This window comes from Pleurodeles waltl, chromosome 4_2 (assembly GCF_031143425.1).
Source record: "Pleurodeles waltl isolate 20211129_DDA chromosome 4_2, aPleWal1.hap1.20221129, whole genome shotgun sequence".
Lineage (NCBI taxonomy): Eukaryota > Metazoa > Chordata > Amphibia > Caudata > Salamandridae > Pleurodeles > Pleurodeles waltl.
Genome location: NC_090443.1, coordinates 404036897 through 404060770, shown reverse-complemented (window position 1 = coordinate 404060770; position 23874 = coordinate 404036897). Strand labels below are relative to the sequence as shown.

The 23874-nt window shown below is 43.8% G+C and overlaps 1 protein-coding gene across 1 annotated transcript in view; it reads right to left on the bottom strand.

The window, feature by feature from the left end:
* TNR (tenascin R) overlaps positions 1-23874 on the bottom strand; it is an 847456-nt gene that overhangs the window by 121553 nt on the left and 702029 nt on the right. The window contains exon 9 of the mRNA XM_069231566.1: positions 7432-7701. Within this exon, the coding sequence (XP_069087667.1) occupies positions 7432-7701 (270 nt within the window). The remainder of the gene's footprint in view (positions 1-7431; positions 7702-23874) is intronic.

Below are 23874 nucleotides of genomic sequence, written 5' to 3'. Positions count from 1 at the left end.
TATTATTTTACAAATTAAGCACTGGGCGAAGCTGTACAGTAGGTTTCTGTATTCAGGATTTTGTTTACGAGCACTGGTTTCAACTCAAGGGGTTTCCCTCCTACTTCCCACCTAGCTCCATGTGTAGTTTGAGTGTCTACTGTGCTGTATATGCCACTACAGAAAAAACAGCTTTGCTCAAGATGGAGCAAAAAATATATTAGAAGTTACCCTGAATCTAGATATGAGGAAATGTAATTCCACATGAATAACTGCACTGACTATGAAGCACTGGGTTATTGAAACCTGCAATTGAGATGTAAAAGATGAACTGAAACATAAAACTGCAAGGTGCACAAACCAATGAAAAGCTAGAAAAGCAATAAGCATTGGACTAGCCAATAGGTCTCACCTTTGGGACCTTATAAGTATTTAGCCATGCAGTAAATTACATTGGCAGATGGAACATGCCATAACTGGCATCATGCAACCACTGGTGACCCCTAGAAGGATCATCCAAACATATCAAAAGTGTTCAAACAGTCATAATGTAATAAGGGTGTTAAGTTGGCATGAATCATGGTCATAATTGCAATAAGGAGAGAACAATAAAACATATACAATCATCATGTAAACACAATAAAAACCTTTATCAAAAATAAACTTTGTGTTTGTGCATCCCTTCATACACTTGGCATTGCACTGTAATGCTCAAAACAGCACCTATAGGACACCACAATAATAATAGCATTTGTAAGAAAGATTGGTCATTTAACCATATAGTCAGTCCCTAGAAAGCATAACCACATGAAAACAGAATAGCAGAATGTAATGCAGCGTAATCATATATTTTGCCTCTAGAGGATGTAGTGAGTTGCACATTTTCAGGCCTAGCAAGCCTACTAGAATAATATTACGGACAAATCCCTTAAAACACAAACTACTCCCAGCTGTAAATCAAAAGTTCCAGCCATGAGAGAACTTAAAAAGACACTGGATGGTGGGAGGGGTTATCATTTTGGGATCCCCCAACCTAGTGTGGGGACTCAGGGATGGCCTAGACAGAAAGAGTGTGTCGTGCTGAATATTTTGATTGTGGTCCCATTGTCCTAGGACCACCACCCAGTGAGTTATGGGTAAAATGTTTTGTAAAAGAAATGCCCTACACAGCATTATGGGGCGACTTTCCGAGTGCAGCGAATATTGTAGTAGCTTGACTGTAATGCTCAGAACAGTCCCTAGAGACCACCACAGTAAAAATAGCATTTGTAAGAAACCTGGTCATGTAACCATATAGTCAGCCCCTATAGAGCAAAACCACATGAAAAACGAATGGCAGAATATAAAGTAGTGTAACCATATATTTAGCCCCTAGAGGGCATAGTGCCTTACACGTTTTCAGGCTTACTACAATAATATTACAAACAAGGCCCTTAAATACACACATTACCCCCAGCTGTAAAACAAAAGTTCCAGCGATGAGAGAACTTAAAAAGACACTGAATTGTGGGAGATGACCTAGACATAAAGAGCACATTGTGTTGAACGTTTTGGTGGTGATCCCATTGTTGTAGAACCACCACAGGCTGAGTTATGGGCAAAAATGTTTTTTAAAAGAAATGCCCCGCAAAGCATTATGGGTGAGTTTCCCGAGTGTAGTGAATGTTGTAGTATTGTCTCTCACGCTGTGCCAGGAGAGCCGCGTTGAGAATTTCTGTGTTTTTTTCTGTTTGAAAAGCACCAGTTTGTGTAGTTTTCAACTGCTAAACTTGTAGGTAAGTGGTACTCACTTCTGATTGAGTTTGTGCTATATACAAGCCAAGGAACGAATGAAAGTGATCGGCATAAGATGGGAGTGGTTAAAGCCCACAGAGTAGATTACAGTATGCCAAGAGAACAGTGCATGGGCACTGCTAGGCTCGACTTAAAAAGGGCTACTGAAAACAGGGTACATGGAGATATGATGTAACAGATGTAGTAAAAAATACAACTTTGAGGTATGCAAAGCAATGAAAGACCAGAAAGAAAAAAATGGCTATAGAAAAAAGGGTACATACATAAAACATTGTGATGCGACTGTGCTGTAACAGATGGGCGGAAATATAAATCTGAAAGTTGCTCAAAGCAATGGAAGCCCAGAAGGAGAATAACAGTTACTAAAGACAGGGTGCACACATAAAACATTGTGATGCTTTTATTTTCATGCGGCACAACTCGGGTTTTTCGATTTTAGTGAGAATGTTACATACCTGTAACTTTATGCGTCAAAGTGACATCTGAATATATTTATTTTAAAATTAATGTATGAATTTGTTTCTGGCTCTTCCTGTTGAACAGGCCTCTAGTACCATCCCCTAACCTCTTGCATGCCCCTCAGTACCCTTGAGGAACCTATAAATGTATAGGTGAACTTGACATGATTTTGTAAGTTATTGCTGTAACTTTACGTTACCAAACAATTCGAACAGAATGGTGAGGAAAAAACATCACATAAACTATCCAATGTGATGTTCCAAGAAAACCACATCCGTATGATCATGTAAGCAGCTGTATAGACCTGATGCAGCTCCTGATCTTGGGATATCTGCGGGTATGCTGATCCTCAATGGGCAACGCCCCCTTTGTTAGCCTCAACTCGGTTGCCAGAAAATTTCTGAGTAATACAATCATTTGAAGGCGGGGTCACTTTAAGTCAAATCCTAACACCTCTTAGGTAAGTTCAACAACAAAAGACACGGTTTACCCTATTTTCTCTGAGTGATGTAGTGGATATGCTCTGGGAAGAAGGAAGATGAAGACGTGGTGAATGTAAAATGCCCTCCATTATGTGTGCTGTAGATGGAAAATAAGAGAAATGAGGAAAAGACACCTACTATAATGTGCAGCAGAATAGAAACATTTCGCCATTATAAACCATGTCCGGCGCAACCCTGGCAGCCATTTAGTGAGTGATTTCTCTTCTGAGAGCTATAAAGTGCAATGACTAATCTGCAGATTTCCATGACCTTCAATGAACGTATCTTGAAAAAATGGGAATGCCCACAGGTAATTCAATTTCCAGTTATCCATTATACCAGGAAAAATCATTTATTTAGCCCTCTGGCTTTTGTGAATACATCTGTGGAATTCAAAGCTTTTTATATCAATGGTACTTGTGTCAGAACAATGAACAGATAAACACGTATACACAACCTGTTTATCTTGGATCACTAGGGCATCAGACATATTCCCTTTCTTGTAAAGATGTATTTCTTTTTTTGATGCAGCTTTTTATTTCCCCGTCCTAGGTCCGCAGCGACATCACTTCACCAAGGGGTGCAGCTACCATTGGGGCAGAAAGAGCAGTGACACCGGGGCCCAGAGCTATCAGGGGACCCATTAAACACTGATGATTGCTGCATTTTACACCTTAAATCTTCTCCCTTTTACATCTGTTTTTGGTAAGATCTCAGGCCCCTCTGTTATCTTTAAATGTGCTTCTGCTTATGTGGCTAGATCTGCGCAACAGTAAGATTATAAATCAATAAATAAAGAAAAGAGTTGTTTGAAAAGTCTGGTGAGAAGCAGTGGGTAAATGAGTGCTGTTACTGCTCCACTGAAGGCAGCACTCTGGTAAAGCAGGAAAGTGCTAGCATGAAGGCCGTGGATGGACTGGGGCAGTGCCAGACGAGCAATGGTATTCCTTGACTCACAGCACTGAGATAGTTGGGGCATTTGCAGACAACATTGAGACATTCTTCACCACAAGTTCAACAGTAGAGGACTCGAGCATGTTGGAATTTATCTAGGATTCTTGTCGCACCTTTCTATCACTGATTGTGAATAGCTCATTGGGGTGTTGGCAGCTGAGATGGTCTCAGGACCTATTTCACAAATGGAAAGTGCTAAGGTCCCCGGCCCTAAATGACTCCCACCCTCATTTTTCAAGCGTCTGTCCAACAAGAAAGTGGACCTCCTAATGTTTGGACAGGCTAGCTAGGAGGAATGTCTCAGTTATGACCGAAGGCTGACAAATATAGGGGGTCATTATGAACATGGCAGTCCAGACCACCACCGGCATTGCGGTCTGGACCGCCATATTACTAACAAAGGAAGACCGCCACAGGCAGACCTCCACCACCCGCAGGCTACTGCCGACAGGCAGCCTGACAATGGCAGATTTCTCTATCCGACAGGGCTGCGCTTCCAGATAAAGAACCTGTTTTCCTCCAGCCTTTCCCTGGTGGTTTCCCACGCCAGGGAAAGGCTGGCGGAAGGGGTGCTGCGGGCCCCCCTGGGGGCCCCTGCACTGCCCATGCACTTGGCTTGGGCAGTGCAGGGGCCCCTGTGCACAGCCCCGTCGCGCATGTCACTGCCCAATTTATGGGCAGTGATATGCGCGACAGGTGCTGCTGCACCCACCGCACTGCGGCATTGACGACGGCTCCATGTGGAGCCATTGGCAATGTCCTGGCCCAGCATTCCACAGGGCCGACTGGCAGAAACACTGTTTCCACCGGCCGGCCCTGTGGAATGTTTATTATATGGCCGGCGTGGTCTTCAACGGACTGGCGGTCTGTGTTTAGACCGCCAGCATGAACACAGTGGGGAATCCCGCCTTGTTCATAATGACCCCCATAGTCCCAATACATAAAGAAAGAAAGTGCAGGACGGACTCGATGTCATATAGATCCATATTCTTCTGAATGTGAACATTGAAATACTGGCCATAATACTTGCCAGGTGCATGAACAACATTAAGACATTGCTAATTCATTCAGATCAGTCTGCATTTACACCAGGCAGGAGCACTAGACACAATCACAGATGGCTTTTTAGCTGCACAGACTAAAGTTTCAGAACCTGCAGCAAAGTTGTCTCTAGATGTGACTAAGGTTTTCGATTCAGTTGAGTGACCTCATTTAATGGTGTTCCTTGAAAAAAACGGGCTTCAGGCTGCACTTCTAGTACCTGGCCAAAACTGTACTTTTCTCCCATGGCCAAAGCGAGGGTGAACAGAATATTGTCAAAATTATGTTCTTCTAACAGGGGTACCCTCTCTCACTTAATGTATTTTCTCTTGCGCTGGGGCCATTAACATGTTGAGTCAGGAAGGATGCCCTAATTAGAGGCCCTAAACTGGAAAACTAATCAATGTTAGACTATAGCTATATGCAGATGACCTACTATTGCATATTTCAGACCGAGAGGCTACTATTGACAGAATTATATATTTGTTCCAAATTTTTTTAACTGTCCCACAGTTTTAGCCTTAAATTGGATGAACCCATGCAACATCATTTACTTATTACACTTCAAAGTAATGCTTGAAGTATTTAGGTGTATCTGTGGCATGGATTAAACTATATTCCAGAAATCCAATTTACACAGTCCTGGAGGAGTTTCTGAGAGATGTGAAACACCGGAGGACATCACCTCTTTCAATGCTGTGTATCAGAGCTTTGTAAAAAGATTGTCCTTCTGTATTTTCTTTTGCCTGATTTAGACTATGCCATGCTGGGTGCACGAGACCCTTTTCTAAAATGTAAATAAGATAATATGTATTTTGCTGGGATCTGGGCTCTTCAAGAATTGCGTTGGAAATATTGGCACATGGAGTCTGTAATAGAGACACTTCACTCCCTCATTAGTAAAAGTATTATTGTACATTGCATACCGTGAATGTAAATGAATGGACCTTCTTGCCCCAGAAAGATCCTTCGCTCCAAGATGGACAGATGATCACTATGAGTCTAGGTCTACTTGGCTGCTCTGTCTGGCACTACTCAGGTTATGCACAAGATCCCCAGACAGACATGGCAATTAGACCACGGATGACAGCCACAAAGGAAATAGACTCGGAACACACATTCATAGTCTGCACTCTACTATGGATAGGTTGATGACTGACAGAGATGGGACACCGCATGAGTTTTAGTCAATGGACACAATAAGGTTCGCCGTACAGGTATGTATGGGGCAATGGGGCCAGAAAATTGGCACACAACTGCAAAAGGACTTCAGTCTGACAAACAGAAATATATTCAGGTATGTAGTATTGTTCTGTGCAAAATGGGTACTTATGGCCAGAGAGACCTAGATGGTGCACCTTAAGAGCACAGAGTGCTGTTAGAGGCCCTGTTACCACAGAAGGCTGTGCCTAAGATTGAAAGAACACTGATTAACAAAACCATGGCCATCTAGAAGAGATTGAAACTGTTGGGTGGTGAATTTAGAGGAGATGGAAGACAGAATGGAAAGTGATGTGTATGGAGTATGGAGTGATGACTCATGACCGAGCCAGTGGTGTAACATTAGCCCCCACAGCCCTCACGGTGCAGGGGGCTTCTGAGATCCAGGGGTCCCCCTTAGCACAGTACCCTGAACTGTTAGCTCCTGATTGAGTCTGGATGAGGGGACTCTCCATGTACTGTGCCAGGGAGCCCCCTCAAGTTTTGTTACACCACTGGATCCAGCAATAGTAAAGTGCTGTATGACTTGGGGCTTATGGTGACCTGTCGAGACATTGAAAGTTTCTGGGGGAGCCTTTCAGTCCATTGTGTTTAGGCGTTGATTGGTTCTGCTTGCAGAGAAGCATGCATGTGAGGGTGGCTGCTGGCCAATAAATACGAGAAAGTCTGCAACACGTGGAGGAAATGTAGAGACACGTCCTAGAAGTAGGAGACATAAGTGAGTCTGGAGTCTAGTCACATATTGACAATATGAGAAGCGTTATGAATAAGAGAGGGATTAATAGCAGCTGAACTTTCTAATAGCATAATGCAAGAGGTTACTTTGCCAATTGTATCTGTAGTAAATGAGTTGTTCTCCCTAATTCTGTTAGTTGCAATTCTTACTCATCACGTGCTTTTTGTTTTTTCCCTTTGTTGCCAGAAAAAATATTATAAATAATCTGAAAATGTTGTTTTACAATTCTAAGTTAAACTTTCTTGACGATAATCTGTTGCTCTTTTCTGTTTGTTTATGTATAGATAACAAAATTAAGGTAATGAAAATCAAAGCAATTGAATGTACGAGGGAGCACACATTTATGAGAAAGTTTCTTAGACTCTTATAAAGGTATTTCTTTATCATTCCAAGGTTCGAAAGTTTTAGTTATTAAACCAACCCGGTTCTTCATTTGACTTTGGTCACAGAGTTGACATTTATTCCGTACTTTGAGGTATAGTACATTGTAAGACACAATCCTAGATCTTTGTTCACAAGAAGACAATCATTTGCACAATGACATCTTGCCAGTTGCCTCCCCATACATGAAATAATGTACAATACTAGAGTAAAAGTCAAGATTGCCCCCAGATGACCCAGGAAGGAATTTTGACCGAGGGAAAAGTTTTGTTCTACAGATAACTCAGGAAGGAGTTGTATTATCCCTTGAAGGTATTTTATTTCTTCAGATGGCCTAGGAAGGAGTTTCCCAAATGACTGTGAGATATGGCACCTTTTCCATACCTGTTGTGAAGCTTGTGGAGACAGGTTTGGTCTCGGTGCTCCCTCGCACACCGCTGACAGAGACCTCATAGTGAGAGCCGGGCCGCAGCGCCTGCATGGAATATTGGCTCAGTGGCGGCTGCAGCCGGAAGGTGGTTTGCCCACCCTCCCTGCTTGCCAGCCCGTACTTGAGCAAAATAAAGTCGATCTTGGCACGAGGCGGGGTCCACTCGACGAAGGCCACTGTGTCAGAGACATCGCGCACCAGGATTTGAGAAGGGCCATCGATGACTGAATGAGAAAAGCAAATGAGGGAATATTTAGGACAAGTACACCAATACAATGCCTCCAAAAGACCCTTCAGAGGATAGTCAACTCATCTGCCAACACTATAAGGACAATGACACCAGAAAGCTGTAAGTAATAATGAAGAAGAAGGGAAGAGAAGTAAAAGAAGAATAAGAAGAAATAAGAAGAAGGAAAAATAACATCAGCAAACATAATAATAATAACAATAATAATAATGATAATACTACTACTAATAATAATAATGATAATATTAATAATAATAATAAGAAGAAGAAGAAGATGAAAAAAGAAGACGAAGGAGAAGAAAAGAGCAGCATATTAATAGGAAAAATATATACCCTAGTCTTGTGGCTCCTCAGCTGTATACATAACTGGTGGTACCATTATAAATCTCTATTATGTTACATCAAGCACACCTTTGGAACCAATGCAGCCCCTTAAGGAGCAGCCTTTGCTCTGACTCCTCCGACGCAATCCGTAATCCATTTAACTAAATAAAGGATAATGCTCAGTGAGCCAGCATAATTTTCTAAAGGACAAAGGGAGTATCAACAAAGTATAAAACCCCTCTGAATAGCTATGCATTTCTTCCTCGTTATTATCATTAATTGCCACTGTATTACATTATATCCCCACAAGCTAATTAACAATTAACTAATCAATAAGCATGCAGGAGAAAGGATGCTCTAGTCAATGCCTGTGGCAAAATACCAAGCACGCAATCGATTTGTTTATTCGATCCCATTGGTTCTAAGATTTTTATTTAATAGAGCTATCCATGGAGGTTTTCTTCTAACCATTGTTCAGTTTCTTCGGTGGCTCATGTTTTTTTATTTCATGCTCTTGGAACTAACATACATTTAACATCATAGGACATTCTATTATTCACAGAGTTCCATTGTAAGTTACGGGAACGGTTCAATACTCCTGTAAGCGACTGGTCGCTATTTAACTTTAATGTATTTTTATGGCAACAAGCTGAATAGTCCAGATGGTTGTTATTTAAGTTATCTGGATATATCTATTTTATTTTGTAATTGAGATATTTAACATGCCGTGTTTCGGTCAGCTCAGAGCAGTTTGAGATACTGGCGGGAGAATTAAACAGCAAAGGGAGGCCAATTACAAACTGGGAGAGCAGAAAACAGCAGTTGACAGGAGTGTACTGTAGAGGGAAGGAAGTGGGGGCATGAAAAGAGACCTGGGACAGATTGAATGAACACAAGGAAAGCTTAATAGGAAAAGAGAGTAGAAGTAAAGATGCGTCATGTGGGAAAATGCACCAAAAGAATAAAAGTAAAAATGGATCTAAAAATGTTGGAGGGTTCCCCCCTAGAGGTCATGCAGGAAGAAGGTAATTCTTTGATACAAACAGAGGTGCAGATGTAGTGCTGTGGGATGGGGTGCCACGTGGCGTTTTCAGTGCCAAAAGCTTTGAACCTTTAAACTTAAAAACATCTGCTCTGGGCGAGGGTCGCTGGGAATTTCCATATTACACGACTGGTGGCTCTCTCTTCTCTACAGTGGAATGCATAATGACTCTTTATAGGTCGAGTGCGCCAGTGCTTTGACCTGTTTTAAGTATTGTGGGCTTTTAACCACGCCCATGTCACGCCCATCACTTTTACTCGTTCGTGGGCTTGCCTTTCAAAAATCACTTGATGTCATTGGTAAATGCTTTACATTTGTCCCGCCTTGAGGCTGTTTTTGTCATGCCTTGTTGACTCCCCCCGTTACATGGATTATTGCCTGATTGCCAATATACTTCAGAATGGGCAAACATTTCTTCTTTTGTCTTTCCCCTTTGTGCTGCATGGCAACCATGGCACTCACATCGCTCACAGACACAACAGCATGAACTAGATCGGCAGCATTGGAGCACTGGTCACATTTTTCACAGTCACCTAATCAAGAGTCTTTTCTTGGGGCTCTACCCTTAACACACTTGAAATTGGTGAATGTTTTACGTAAAACAGACATCCTCAAAGTAAAAGTGGCTCTCCCGGCACAGCGGGAGAGACAATACTACTATATTCACTGTACTCAAGAAAACTCGACCCATAATGCTTTGCAGGGCATTACTTTTACAAAATGTTTTTTGCTCATAACTCCTGTGGTGGGTGTAGGACAAGGAGACCACCGCCAAAACGTTCACAACATTGTGCTCTGCTCTTTCTCTCTACATCATCTTTGGGTCCCCACACTAGGTTAGTGGGGGCTCCAAAATATTAACCCCTCCCACCATTCAGGGTCTGTTTAAGTTCTCTCATGGCTGGGAATGTTGTTTTATAGATGGAAATAGCTTGTGTTTTAAGGGCTTTGTTTGTAATATTGTTGTTATAGGCTTTCTTTTTAATATATGGTTACGTTAAGGGCCAGATGTAGCAAAGGGTTTTACCCATTTTGTGTCTATGGGAAAATGTGTTTGTACATATGGCGCTTTAATTACTTATTGACTTTTCCTTTTTGTGTGGTTATGTTCCCTAGGAGCTAACTATGACCATGTTTCTTATAAACACTATTTTCATTGTGGTGTCCTTTGGTGGCCGTTCTAAGCATTACAGTCATATCAACATACTAAAATATTCATGGCATGTAAATGTGACCCCTAATGCTTTGTAGGGCATTACTTTTACAAACATGTTTACTCATAATTCAGCTGGTGGCGGTCCTAGGACAGTGGGACCAACATCAAAACATTGACCAGAATGTGCTCTTTCTGTCTATGCCATTATTATTGTGGTATTCTTTAGGGGCTGTTCTGAGTATTGCAGTCAACATACTATAATATTAGCAGGTGGTCCTAGAGCAATGGTAATCCTTTTAAAAATACTCCATCTGTCTACACCATCTCTGGGTCCCCACACTAGGTTAGTGGGGACCCCAAAATAATAACCCCCACCACCATTCAGTGTCTTTTAAGCATCCTAATAGCTACAACCTTTGTTTTACAGGTGAAATAAGTTTTGTTTTTATGTATAATAATATCATTGCAGTAGGCCTGCTAGCTCTAAAAACACTCTCTTGGGATTAAGTATTTGGTTACACTGCATTACTTTTTCCTGTTTTTCTTCATGAGGTTATCCCCTATAGGGGCTAACAATATGGTTACATGACCATGTTTCTTACAAATTATATTTTTTTATGGTGCCCTCCAGGGGCTGTTTTGAGCATTACAGTCTAATGCCAGAAGGTTGTTTCTGATGATGGTTTATATGATGATTGTATAAGTTTTAACAATCTCTTCTTATTACAATTATGACCATAGTTCAGTCCATCTTAACATCCTTATTACACTATGACTGTTTGAACACTCTCGGGCCCATATTTATACTTTTTGATGCAAACCTGCAGCATCGCAGGTTTGCATCAAAAAGTTTAACGCCGGCTACCGACATTCCAATGCGCCAGCCGGGTGTCATATTTAAGGAATGACGGTAGTCGGCACTGCGGCCTGGTTAGCGTCAAAATAAATGACTCTAACCGGGCAGCGGAGGAATAGGGAAGACTGGGGGTTGTGCGTCAAAGAATGGTGCAAGTCAGGTTAGAGAAAAAAAAAATGACTCTAACCTGACGAGCGTCATTTTTTGAAGTACAACCCCCATGGAAATGACTCCTGTCTTAGCAAAGACAGGAGTCATGCCCCTGCCCAGGGGACATCTGTCCCCTGGGCATGACCATTGGGCACAGTGGCATGTAGATGGACCTAAGTTAGGCCCCCCCTATGCCACTTAAAATAAATTAAAAAAAATACTTACTTGCACTTACCTGCACTCACAATGGATGGGTCCACCCATCCATGGGTGTCCTCCAGGTGTGGACTAGGGTGGCAGGGTTTGTCCCTGGGTGCAGGAAAGGGCACCTGCGGACTGCTTCCATGGTCTCCAACCATGGAAAAGAGCCCACAGGTCCCTTAACGCCTGCCCTGACCCAGGCGTTACTTTTTTACGCAAATCGGGATATATGTCATTTTCCAGCTCCACCTCCCAGCTGTGCGCCATTTTTGCCCAGTTGGATAAATATGGCGCACAGGTGTTTAAGTAACTTTTTGGACGGGAATGCCTACCTTGCATGTCATTAATGCAAGGCGGTTTCACATATCCAGAAAAGGACGCACACTGAGATATTTTGACGTTAGCGGGGTCTAGTGTCAAAGTGTAAATATGGTCTTAATTTTGCGCTGAATTTGCGTAAAAAAAAATTACGTAAATCCAGCGCCAGCAGAGTATAAATATGGGCCTTGATATGTTTGGGTGACCCTTCTAGTTTATTTCTCCTCTGTGGCTGTTTTGTGTCTTTTTTGTGTTAGCCAGCCAGCAACTCTGATGATGGGGTGGTGAAAGTGGTATTCTATTGGAATTGGCATGGCAGATTCAAATTAGGATGCTAAATGGCAACATCTTACATTTTTGCTGCAGATACAGAAAGAAGGTAAATGGAAGTGCTTTAATTATATGCAGGGCCACTGGAGCAAGGTACAATAAATCCCAAACCCCTCTGCCAGACTCATCCTGCACAACCCCCGCCGAGACCACATCACAGGATACCTGAGAGCTCTTCACTGGTTCCCTGTCGAGAAAAGGATCAACTTCAAGCTCCTCGTACACGTTTACAGGGACCTCCACAACCTAGGACCCAGCTACCTCAACCACCACATCACCTTTTACTCCCCTGCCGGACCTCTCTGCTCCTCCCAGCAGTCACTTACCGCTGTACTCCGCATAAGGAAGTCCTCAGCTAGAGGGAGATCCTTCACCTATCTTGCGGCAAAATGCTGGAACACCCTGCTTCTCCACACCAGGCAGTCGCCATGGCTACTTCAATTCAGGAAGGATCTTAAGACCTGGCTCTTTGACTGAATCTTGAGGACCTACCCCACAGCGCCTTGACACCTTACAGGTGAGTAGCACGCTTTAAAAAAATGCTGATTGATTGATTCATTGTAGGAGGGGCATCTTCCACTCTCAGTCCAATGAGGGGCACTATAAGATCCTTTGGGGCATATTTAAGAGCCTCTAGTGCCACCGGAGCGTCACTTTTCATGACTCTCCAATGGCGCTATGCACTCCGCTGTATTTACAAAGCGGTGTTACGCCACATTTTGCGATTTAACGCAACCTTGTAAATACGGCCCCTTCTCACGCAGCACTTTGCATGGAAGGAGCTTGCAATGGGTGTTGCTGGGGGCATGCCATAGCAACATTCACTGCATTTTGAAGCTGCTCCAGATTTACAAGTTTTCGTACACCTGAGCAACCCAAAAATCTAATGCCACCCCAAGGGTGACTTTGGAAAAATGCTTTCATTTCTCCTCATTTTTGGCTCTTTTGCAGCACACATAGAAAGAGCAAATCACCATCTAAGATTATTTTTGTGCAGGAAGGTGTTTTAATCTTCCCCTCAACGCAGCCATCCTTGCACTATGGTGCAAGGGTGGCTGCATTGGCGCATGGCAGCACATTTAGCACCAGCGCAGTGGTAAACACAGGGATGCACCATATTCAATTAAATACAGCGCATCCCTGCATTGTGAAAATTATGGTGCACCACACTGCCAAATTTGGCGCAGCACCGTGCACCATAATTTTCCATTAAATCTGGCCCTATATCTCTTCTTCCCTCTCCATACCTCACATCTCCCTTAACCTTATCCTTTCTTTTACCTCACCTCTCTTACTGATGTTCCTTTGCTGCTTCTATCTGCAGTGCTACTTCACCTCTCTATCACTACTTCTATCTATCCCTCTCTATCTCGCATATGCCTCTCTACCTCACTTGCTTTCAACTCTGCCTATGCTTCGCACTACTTCACCCCTCCTTTCTTTAAATCACATCAGCCCATACCTCTTCCTTTCTACCCTACTTCCACCTCTTTTTCCAGTTTACTACTCTACAACTCTATCCCCATCCTTTCTTTACCTCTGTCTCTACCTTTCCCCTCTCCCTTTTATTCCCTTTTACCACATCTCTCTGTTGCGTTCCTGCCTCTAGTCATGGCTACCTTGCCACACTTTCAACTCTCTTTACCTCACTTCTTATTATCTCTAGTCTTGCTTTTTCTCAGTCACTCACGTCTCCCTTTTATTCTTTGTACCCACCTTTCAATCTATTTTTACATCACCTGTCTATTTCTCTATACCTTACCTCTTGGACTCCACCTTTTTCTGTCTTACCTCTCTGTACTTCATTGTATCTTGCTCACTGTACCTTTTTAGCTAACTCTCTCTTTACTTCTTTCTCTCTCTCAAATCCTCTCTCTGCTTCTTTCTCTCTCTCCAACGGAACACATTTGGCTTTTAGCTTAGACCTTCCTCTCTATTTGTCCCCTCTACCTTTATGCCCCATCGCTCTGCCTCACTTCTTTTTGTACACCACCTTTCTTCACTCACATTCATCTCTAGGTCACATCTGTGTCTATCTTTATCTCCACCCCACCTAACCCAACTCCCTTTCTTTATATTTACCTCCCTCTACCTCTACCTTTCATATTCCGTACGTTTTCTGCTTCTCTTTTTCTCACTTGTTGTCTCTATACCAGCTCTATCTCTGCTTATCTCATCTCTGTCTCTATAACATTTGTCTTTGTGCCTCAAACCTTTCTACCTCACTCTTGCCTCCTCGACTTTTCCTCTGTATCACCCGACTAATGCTCCCCCTCTCTGATTAAAACTCTCTGTTTTACCAACGTCTTAATTCTTTAGTTTTCCCTCTTCTCTTCCAACTACCTCGTCCCTTTCCTCACTTTACCTCAATCTCTCTTTCCACTGCTATATCTCTTTACAGTCCCCTCTCATTCAAACTCTCATTCTGCTCACTTATTGCATGATTTAATAAAATCACTGCACCTAAAGAACTTAACACTTGCATATGGGCTCAAAATAAAATAAGGTGTTGGACTAGGCCTTCAATCCAGAACGCAAAATGTTAGTCACAGGGATGTCATCAAAAATAAACCCTTGCAATAACTATTCATATTGAATGTGTGTTCATATTTACAAAAAAAATAAATTCTGAGTGATTTTATTAGCTTCATTTTGCTATCAAATGCCACTGGTTCAACACTGCAGTACTCATTTCAGAAAGAAATGGACTGCCTTTCACCTTCCCTCCTTCTATATCTACCTCTTTTTACCTCAACCACTAGGTGTGTTGCCTACCTCTGCGGTACATTTATTCTCAAAAATCCCTGCTTGTCTTCTACTTCCTCTCTATGTGAACTCTCTCTCTGCCTCACCTTTCTTTCTTCTCATCCTGCATTTAATCACCTGATGTCCCTCTACCTCACCACCCTCTCTATTTGTACATCTTCTCTAAAACACCTCTCTCTCTTTCTTCTTCATTTATCTCACTTTACTCACCCCTCTATCTCACTGTTTCTCCGTCTCACTTAACTTCTCTCTTTCTCATCTTTCTTTCTGTGTCTTGCTGGCCCCTATCTCTAATCCCAACCTCTCTCAAACTCAGTACCTCACCTCTCTTATTCATCTCATTCTTTCTCTACCTCTATTCTTCTTACTTCTCTCTTCTCTACCTCACAGCTCTATCTACCTCTCAATTCTGTCTTTCGCTCCTCTTTCACTGAGTCTCCCCTTTTCACTGTACATAATCTTTTGTCTCTCTTCCACACCTCTCACTATACCTCTTACTTTTTACCACACCACTCTTGTCACCTCTCAACTTTTACCTTTCTCTCTTTCTACCTCTCTCACACCTGTAAGTCTCTATATCTATCTCTGGCATGCCTCTCTTCCTTTCTTTTTCTAACTGGCATACCTCTATCTGCCTTTACTGTTATTTAGTCCTACAACTGTATACCTTATATTTTTCTACCTCACCACTCTCACTTTTACCTAAGCACTTTACCATATTGCTTTCTCTCTACCTTATTTCTATCCAAACATCACCACACTCTTTCTCAAGTCTCATGCTATCTACTCATCTTTCATTACCAAATTGTATCTCTCTCCCTCTACACTGTGCTACACTGCTGACTGCCTATAGCTTTTGCAATCTATCTCAACCCTTGATCTCTACGTCATCTAATTTTTCTACTCTCCACTTCTCTCTCTGCCTTATCTTTATCTCTCAACCGCATCTCTATGTCTACTCTCCTCTCTTTGCTCTACCCCACCTCTGTTCCACCTTTTCTTATTTCTGCCTATCCTAGAGCCTTTTGGCTCTATCTGTGCTCTCTCTCACTCTTTTACCACTTTCACTCTGTCACACCCTCTTATTCCCTAGATCAGTTCTCCCTACCACTACCTCCAGTTCTGTCTCACATCTTCCTCTATCTCTCCCCTCTCTATCATCCCTCTAAACACTGTCTCTATATTTATTTTCTTGTTTGTAGGTCGCGCTCCACAAGCTAAATTTTCTCTATAATGTTATAATAGACAGTACTGTGTCCAAGGCGACAAGACCTAGAAGATTATGCAAAAGAGGCTATTCCTTGTGCCTCTCTTCCACCCCATCTCTACATCTTTCTACTACTCCTTCCTTTCTACCTCAACTCTCTTGTTCCACTCATCTTTCTCTGTTCCATTATTCTTATCCTCACACCTCTCTCTCTTACTCTCTATCATATGCTAAATATTTATTCCTTGTGGAAGCGATAAAACATCCTTGCTTCCAACATTAAAGAGACTACTTCTGGTTATTGGATAATAAATCAAAAATAATGTGGTGGCTGAGTGACACTACTGTGCCTTCCCATGCACCACAGAACCTACTATCAAGGGCCCACTGGCATGCCTGTATGCTTCTGTGACACAAAGGTAATATAACAACCAAGAAGAAACAGGCAGAAAAAATGTATTAATACCCCCGGCAACCAGCCTTTGAGAAGGGACTTAAGACGTAGGTTCATGCCCCACTGCACAATGAGATGTGGGCCTGGTGCATCAAAGGGTTTTACCTATTCTCTGTCTATGGAGAAATGTGTTGAATACGTGAGGGTCTATGGGCCAGTTTTAACAACATTTAGGTTTGTGTTTGCATTGCAAAAGTGAACCAAACTAGCACAACATTTTATTTGTTATGTACTTTCCAGCGCAAAACTTGAATTGGGCTGTAAATTGACTACAAGCTTTAAAAGTAGTCTAGGCACAGTATTATATACTGGATGGGTACTCTTCAACTACAAAACCAATGATAGACTCAAAAATGCACCCTTGCACTATGGCTCAAAAGTGTGTGCTTGGCACTCCGCAGCAAAATTATGTGCCAGCGCTAGGGAGAGGGAAGGAGAGAGACATATCTCTGTACATATGGTGCCCTCCTGCTCCCTCCTTCTCACGCAAACACAGCATAGCATTTTTGGTTTCTGCACTGCATGAGAATTTAGTAAATCTGGCCCTATATGTTTGACCAACTCATACTGTGCAGTCAATGCCTAGTCCTATCTTTCTCTCAGCATTGGCAAAAAGTAACACATTCTGCCCAGGAAATCAAAGACTCCCACCTTCTTGAGATCTACAGGGGTTTTTGACCTGTTAGAGTGTCTGAAAGGTCTGGACTCACCAACACTGCAGGTGGAGTCCAGTAGTGGCAGCAATATACCCACATGCCCACAGACTTGGTGCCTGAGTTCCAAAAGAGGGAGGACATATATCAGTGGTTGTGTGAATATGAGGAAGCGCTAATAGCATGCAGGGTCCCTGAGAAGGATTAGAGGACTGGCCTGGAGAGCTATATTCCTGAGGAGGGAAGGGATGCCCTACTGGCCCTGGAAGGCAGTGACAGGAAGGAGTATCTCCCTATGAAGGAGGCACTGATAAGAAAGTATGGCTTCACCTTTGAGGAATACAGATTGAGGTTCAGGGCCGCAGGAAGCTGTCTCACCAGTCTGGGGTGGAGTTTGTGGAGGATTGGTGCATGGCACTGGATGGATGGGTGAAGATTAGCACACCAGACAATTCTGAAGGACTGTTTAGTCTGATTGCCAGAGAGCACCTGCTTCGTTGTTGTTTTCCAGGGCTACACCAGATCTCTAATCCCAGGGAGCCTGCAAAGGAGGCAGACTTCTTGGTGAGTGCTGGAAGGTCTGGAAAGGCATTTGGGGGTGTTCTTGAAGGGAGTGGCTTAGGTATTCACCAACCAGGTAAGGTGGGGGAGGCTTGCAGTGTCCCAGGTTGGTCCCTGTGTAGTGCGATGGGTAAGTGATCCCATATCCAGTCTCAGCGAAGAGGGAATTGGGGTGGGCTGAGTCCCAGGATGTCCAAGACCCAGTCCTAGCACCTGGAGGGTTCCATGAGAGAACACCAGGGGAGAGCCTAGCTTGTACCATGAGACCATCCACTGAGAGGGACCCCATAATGTCAGGAGGACTCGGGTGCTGTCACCAGTGTGCTGCAAGTCCTGGTGTCTGGTAGTACCACTCCAGATTGGAGGAGGCATGAGGCCAGATGAGGGGTTGAAAGGGGGTGGCAGTCCCCAGTGAAGAACCTGGAGGGTCAGGGGTCAGCTCTGAGGTCAGAGTCCCCCAGGAATGAACCTGGTGATACCATTTCTAGTCTGGGGGGGCTTCATGCTTTGCTAGATGGGCAGGGGTCAGGGTGGGGGGTAGAAATACTCCCCAGGAAGTCCTGGGTTTCCAGGCAGTGGCCCAGTCTAAGGGCACAGACCCTAGGCTGGAAGGTCAGGTTCAGGGGGTAAACTCTGGCACCCTGCGGGGCGGTTGGCCCAATCGTCCCACCCAGTAACTTTTAGGGGTACTCTCCAAGGTGGGGGATGCAGAACTCTGAAAGGAAGGGCAGGAGGCGGAGAAACTCACCTCTGACCCCGATTCAATCCAAGGGTGCAGACTCTGAATTGGGAGGCCACTTGCAGGCTGGTGACTGCGGGCTTGTGGGAGAATTGTGCCGGACGGCTTTACCCAGCGCCCTGACAGTTCAGGATTCTAGAGGTACCACTCCTATGAGAAGGATGCGGGACCCTAGAAGGGGGGGGGCATAGTCCAGTCTATGGGTGCAGACCCTAGGCTGGAGGACCAGTGGCAGGGTAGAACCCCTGAACTGGTGGGAAGTGGAGTGGAGAGAGGATGCTATGCACCTGGGGTTACTGCTCCCCACTCAGAGAGATTTAAGCAACCAGAGGCCCCTGAGTGGCCTGACTCTGGCCACCAGCTACTAGGGAGCCCCATTGGGTTAGCCTAGGTTGTCTGGGAAGCATTGACAAAGGGATCCAACTGTGATCAGATTGGTGTAGAAGTGGAACGTGCCCCTCCAGTTGCTGGCCTTGGTCCACGTTCTATCGCCCCAACCATGGAAGCCCATCAAGGTATTGATTGGTCTCCCTTGGTTTTAGGCTAGTGAGGGGTTGTGTTGGACTTGGCCCTTTTTGCAGGGTTATTCCCAAACTTTTTGCCTTCCTCCTTCTATTTTTTTCTGACCTCATTCTGTTGGCTCTCGGACTCTGGCCACTTCATCACTGTTGATCAGCGCTAAAGTGCATGTGCTCTCCCTTCTAAACTTGGCATGATTGGCTTACACCTGATTGGCTTATTTAATTTAACTGTAAGTCCCTTGTACAGTAGTATTCCTTATAACCCGGACCTGTAAATTAAATGCTATTAGTGGGACTGCAGTGCAGCTTGCGCCACCCACATAGGTAGCCTTTCAAACCTGTCTCAGGCCTGCCACCACAGGGCCTGCATGCACAGTTTACTGCTACAGGGACCTGGCTTCTAAATTTACTTGCCAGGCCTGGAACTCCCCTTTTACTACATATAAGTCATCCCTAAGGTAGGCCCTAGCTAGATCCATGAGCACAGTGCTGTGTGGGTAAGCAGTAGGACATGTGCCTTATTGTGTGGCCTTTCCAAGTAGTGTCAAACAGGCTGTTTGGTTTCTCAACAGCCTTCTTTCACTACCTATCAGCTGAGGGAGGAAGGTCAAGGAGTGGAAACTACAGACAGTAAACAAAATTCAAACACCTCACTTCATGTCCTAGGCTTACAGAAAGGTCAATACAGTACATGACAATGGAATGTATACAAAGCAGTCTAGCTACCACTGCCAGGCACACCAGACTCTAGCTGTTGGGGTTCTTCAAACAGGAGGAGGTTCCTGGGAGCTGTTCTCAAGATACACGAAGAGAAGATAGAAGGCAAGAGTAATTACCTTATTTATTTAGGGGCATATTTACGAAAAGTGGCGCTGCACTGTGTGCTGCGCCACTTTTCTTGTGCCCTTTACCGACCCCCTACCGCCACCATGTTAGCACCGTATTTAGAATACGGGGCACCATGGCGCAGGGTAGAGGGCAATAGTGTCATTTTTCATGATGCTATTGATGCACTCTACAGGAGTAGTGCTAGAATACTGGTGCTACTCCTGCAGAATACCTAGGGGCCCATTGTAAATAATGGAAGCCCCTTTTTAACGCCTGGTCTGTGCAGGCGTTAAAAGTGCCTTAAAAATAATGCAAGGAAATCTGTTAGTTTTCCTTGCACCATTTTTTCAGCCCCACTAACGGGGGAACACCCCCTTTGCACACCTTATGCCTGGCCAGGCATAATGTAGCGCAAAGGGTTACAAAGTGGCGCAATGCATGCATTGTGCTACTTTGTAGTTATGGCGTGAGGACTTTGGCCTCGTTGGGCCACATTAGTGTAAAAAAGAAAAATTACGCTAATGTGGCACAAGGTGACGCTAGGGGCTTATAAATATGTCCCTTAGTGTTTGGTGGACAAGATTCTCAGTCAAATTGTGACGAATATCACATCCACTATATTATGAATGCTTTAGGCTATTATGCACTTTTATGTCGAAATATCCCATTTGCTAAACTCTAAATAAGGCCCTATGTGTTTTTTCCCACCCAGGGGTGAACTGGAAGCTGTGAGAGGCCAGCTAGGATGTGGTGAAGTCTTGAACATCCCTACTGTGCGTAGAAGTGCCAGGTGGAATTTCCCTCTTGTAGTCCTGGTTACTGTACACAAGAGCAGTTCCGAGGTGTCCCTGAGATGCAAATGTTTTTTACATGGGGGTTCAGAAGCAAGAACTGGAACACAGGCAGTGCCCTTCCCCACCTTCATCAACATGTTGGTTCGTTTTGAGATGCTAATAAGGAAGAACGTGAACACCTGCAGTGAAGAAGTCCTGATCCAGCAGGCAAAATGCCCTTAAACAGCAAGGGACCGGACCCATATCCTTTAATACAGCCAAGCCCATATGGTATTAGCTTCATTGAGTTAACGGTCAGTCCGCCCTCATCCATCTACTTTGTAGGACATTACCCTGACAGCGGTAGTATGCGCTATGCTGACAGTGCCAGCTGTTCCGTCGCCCCGGCCGCCCTGAGGTGGGCCATTAGCACAGCGGCAGCTGCTCCAGTGCCCAGCAGTCAATCTTCTGAAGAAATGAAGCTTGGAGGATTAGTCCTGGCGACCGGAGGGCATCAGTCATTAGAGCACCCAATGGGCCAAAGCGCTTGAAGGAATCAGTGGCTTTTCTGTTGGATTGGGTATATCGGCTCATGGTTCTCCTTTTTCATTTGTCTTGGTCATTTCTTTACCACTAAATCCAAAAGTGTTATTTCAAGTAAACTGATGAGTTAGCTCGACGATGCCTACAGCACCCTAACTTCATGGGCAATATCAGTGCTATTTCTAACATAAGGCACATTAACGAGCTTGGGCATGTTTTTTTTCTTTTTAACGACATCTTCCAAACTAAATGGACCGTGAACTTAAACACTGATGTTGCGAATCTAGATATGCTGTACATGCAAATATTCTTAGCACAACACGGCGCTGGTGGGCCATTTGGAGGTTGGTCGCGGGCCATTACAGTCCTGTGCTGAGTGTGGTAAGACTGCTAAGAAGTTGATCATAGAGCGGAAGTGAGCATCTAGCAAATGACTTCAGCGTTATTTTGATGCATGTGATATGTAGGCAGATGGAATGTTTCTTAACTCGTGGATTTCAGCCTTTTACTTTTATGCCATATGTGACAGGTCTCTTAGCGTGCATTAGGACAAAGCCATTTTTCACATTCTCAGGTGCCTAGGTATGCCAAATCTGGATGCATTCCATCATGCGAGATACCTGGATTTTATGTGGCTCAATCACAGTATTGTGTAATTAACTCGCATCACAGGCGATCTTACCTCATTGTTTGTTATTCTGATCCACAATGGTCGATGCTCAACATGTCAAAGTTACAAATCACATACATGGATAGGTTCCAGAAATCGTTGCCGGATTACAACGCCGCAAACAAACGGGGTATTATGGAAACTAGCATAACTCCAACAAAAACTATCAGCAACCCTACAGGGAGTGCTATTGAAGGAAAAAAATGTGGCTTTACAGTTTTGTTGCTACACTAGTCACACTTGCACATACACATCAGCAATAAGAGTCAGAGAGGAACATTCTTCTCAGAGATAAACTGTGGAGGTGTTGCTGGAACAAGGAGTTGGCAGATGCACCTGGTACCAGGCATCGGACCAGACACATGACCCAGCCCCTGTCATAATGCCACGTCCAGCCAGCACATGGCACAAGGGCAGCACTGACCATCTCGATCTGCCAGAACGACACTACATTGTTTGTAGGACATCATTACTCACACTACCCATTTGCTGAATTTCTATAATCCATTGAGTGCAACTAGTGATCCCAGCACTAGACAAGACATCTGCAATCAAGGGCACATCAGTGCCACTAAAAGCGGAGAACGGGCCCCTGCTGCACAGTCACAATTTTGCTGCTTTTGTATAATAAATGGATGCCCATCGTAATCACATCACACATCACTGGCTGCTTTAAATGTTGAAAAACGTATACGAGCATTAAAAAACACTGAAGATGGCACAGGAATCACTGCCTATGTCCATTGACTATTAAGAACATATTGCATAATGCCTTATTGCACCACAGGGATAGTAGCCCTAGTGAGCCTCTCAATGAATTGGACAATGTAGATGGAAATACCCCAAAAATAGTGCGAGAAGCAAAAACACACACAACATGAGTTACAAGATGAGAGGAGAACCTATTACTGTTATGTTCCTTTTACCTACCTGTATCTCAAAGTTTAGGCTACCAATCACAACACACACAAGGGTTGGCCCTAGCCATGGACATGCATTGAGGTCTAAAGGTAATATGTTTTGTAAATAACAACAGAAATCTGAAGTTAGCCAATTCCTCACTGGATTCCGAGTGTGAAATGTGAATGTGAAAATTAGTCCAATATTCATGTTCTCTATTGTTTCTTCAGAGTCAAATAACTTTTTAAGAGCGAGTGTTGCACTCTTAAATATACTTGAATGTACAGAAAAGAGTGATGTGGTTTGCAGTGGTGCACAACAAGGCAGAGGAGATCCATGTTGCCAAACAGCCTACTAGGAACCTTTTATAAAAATAACAATTATAGTGACCATAACTCTTGAATTAGGGTGTGAAAGCAACCCCGTAGGCAAACATTAAAGTTAGGCTGGAAAGGTCCGCTATGATTATGAAGATGTGTCATAACTTCAAACAAAATACTAATAAAGCTTATAGGTTTGGCTTGTGCATAGCATCTACACACAGACAAACAAACATCCGCACATACAGACCAAAAATCATCTAAGCATACCAGCGACAGACAGAAAAGGCACCTCTACGCAGACCAACATAAAACTATCACAAACACATTCCAGCAGGTACACGGGCCTCTATGCACAGAAACCATCAACAGCATGCCCACAGGCACAATTACCACTTACAACAGACACACGGGCACCTATGCACATAGACCAACATACAAACCAGCAACACACATACATTCACCCATTTCACCAATGCAGCATAGACCAATAGAAAAACTAGCACTCACTTACACAAGGCAGCAGACATACATGCACACAGAAAATACACAGCCATATGCGGACACGTGCACATAGATGCAAACAGACAGTCAACCATACACACGGTCACAACCTCAGAGTCACAGACAACATGCATACAAGCGCACATGGATGGACGACTGGACAGGGGAATGGAGAGACAGGCAACCGACGAGCAGACTGTATGAACACACAGAACAACACACAGGTATGCACCGACCATGAGGAAAGCACATACATAGATGCAGTCAGATTAATAGACATGCAGTTAACCCTACACTGAGAATAACAAGGTACTGTAATTAGAGCAGAGGTCAA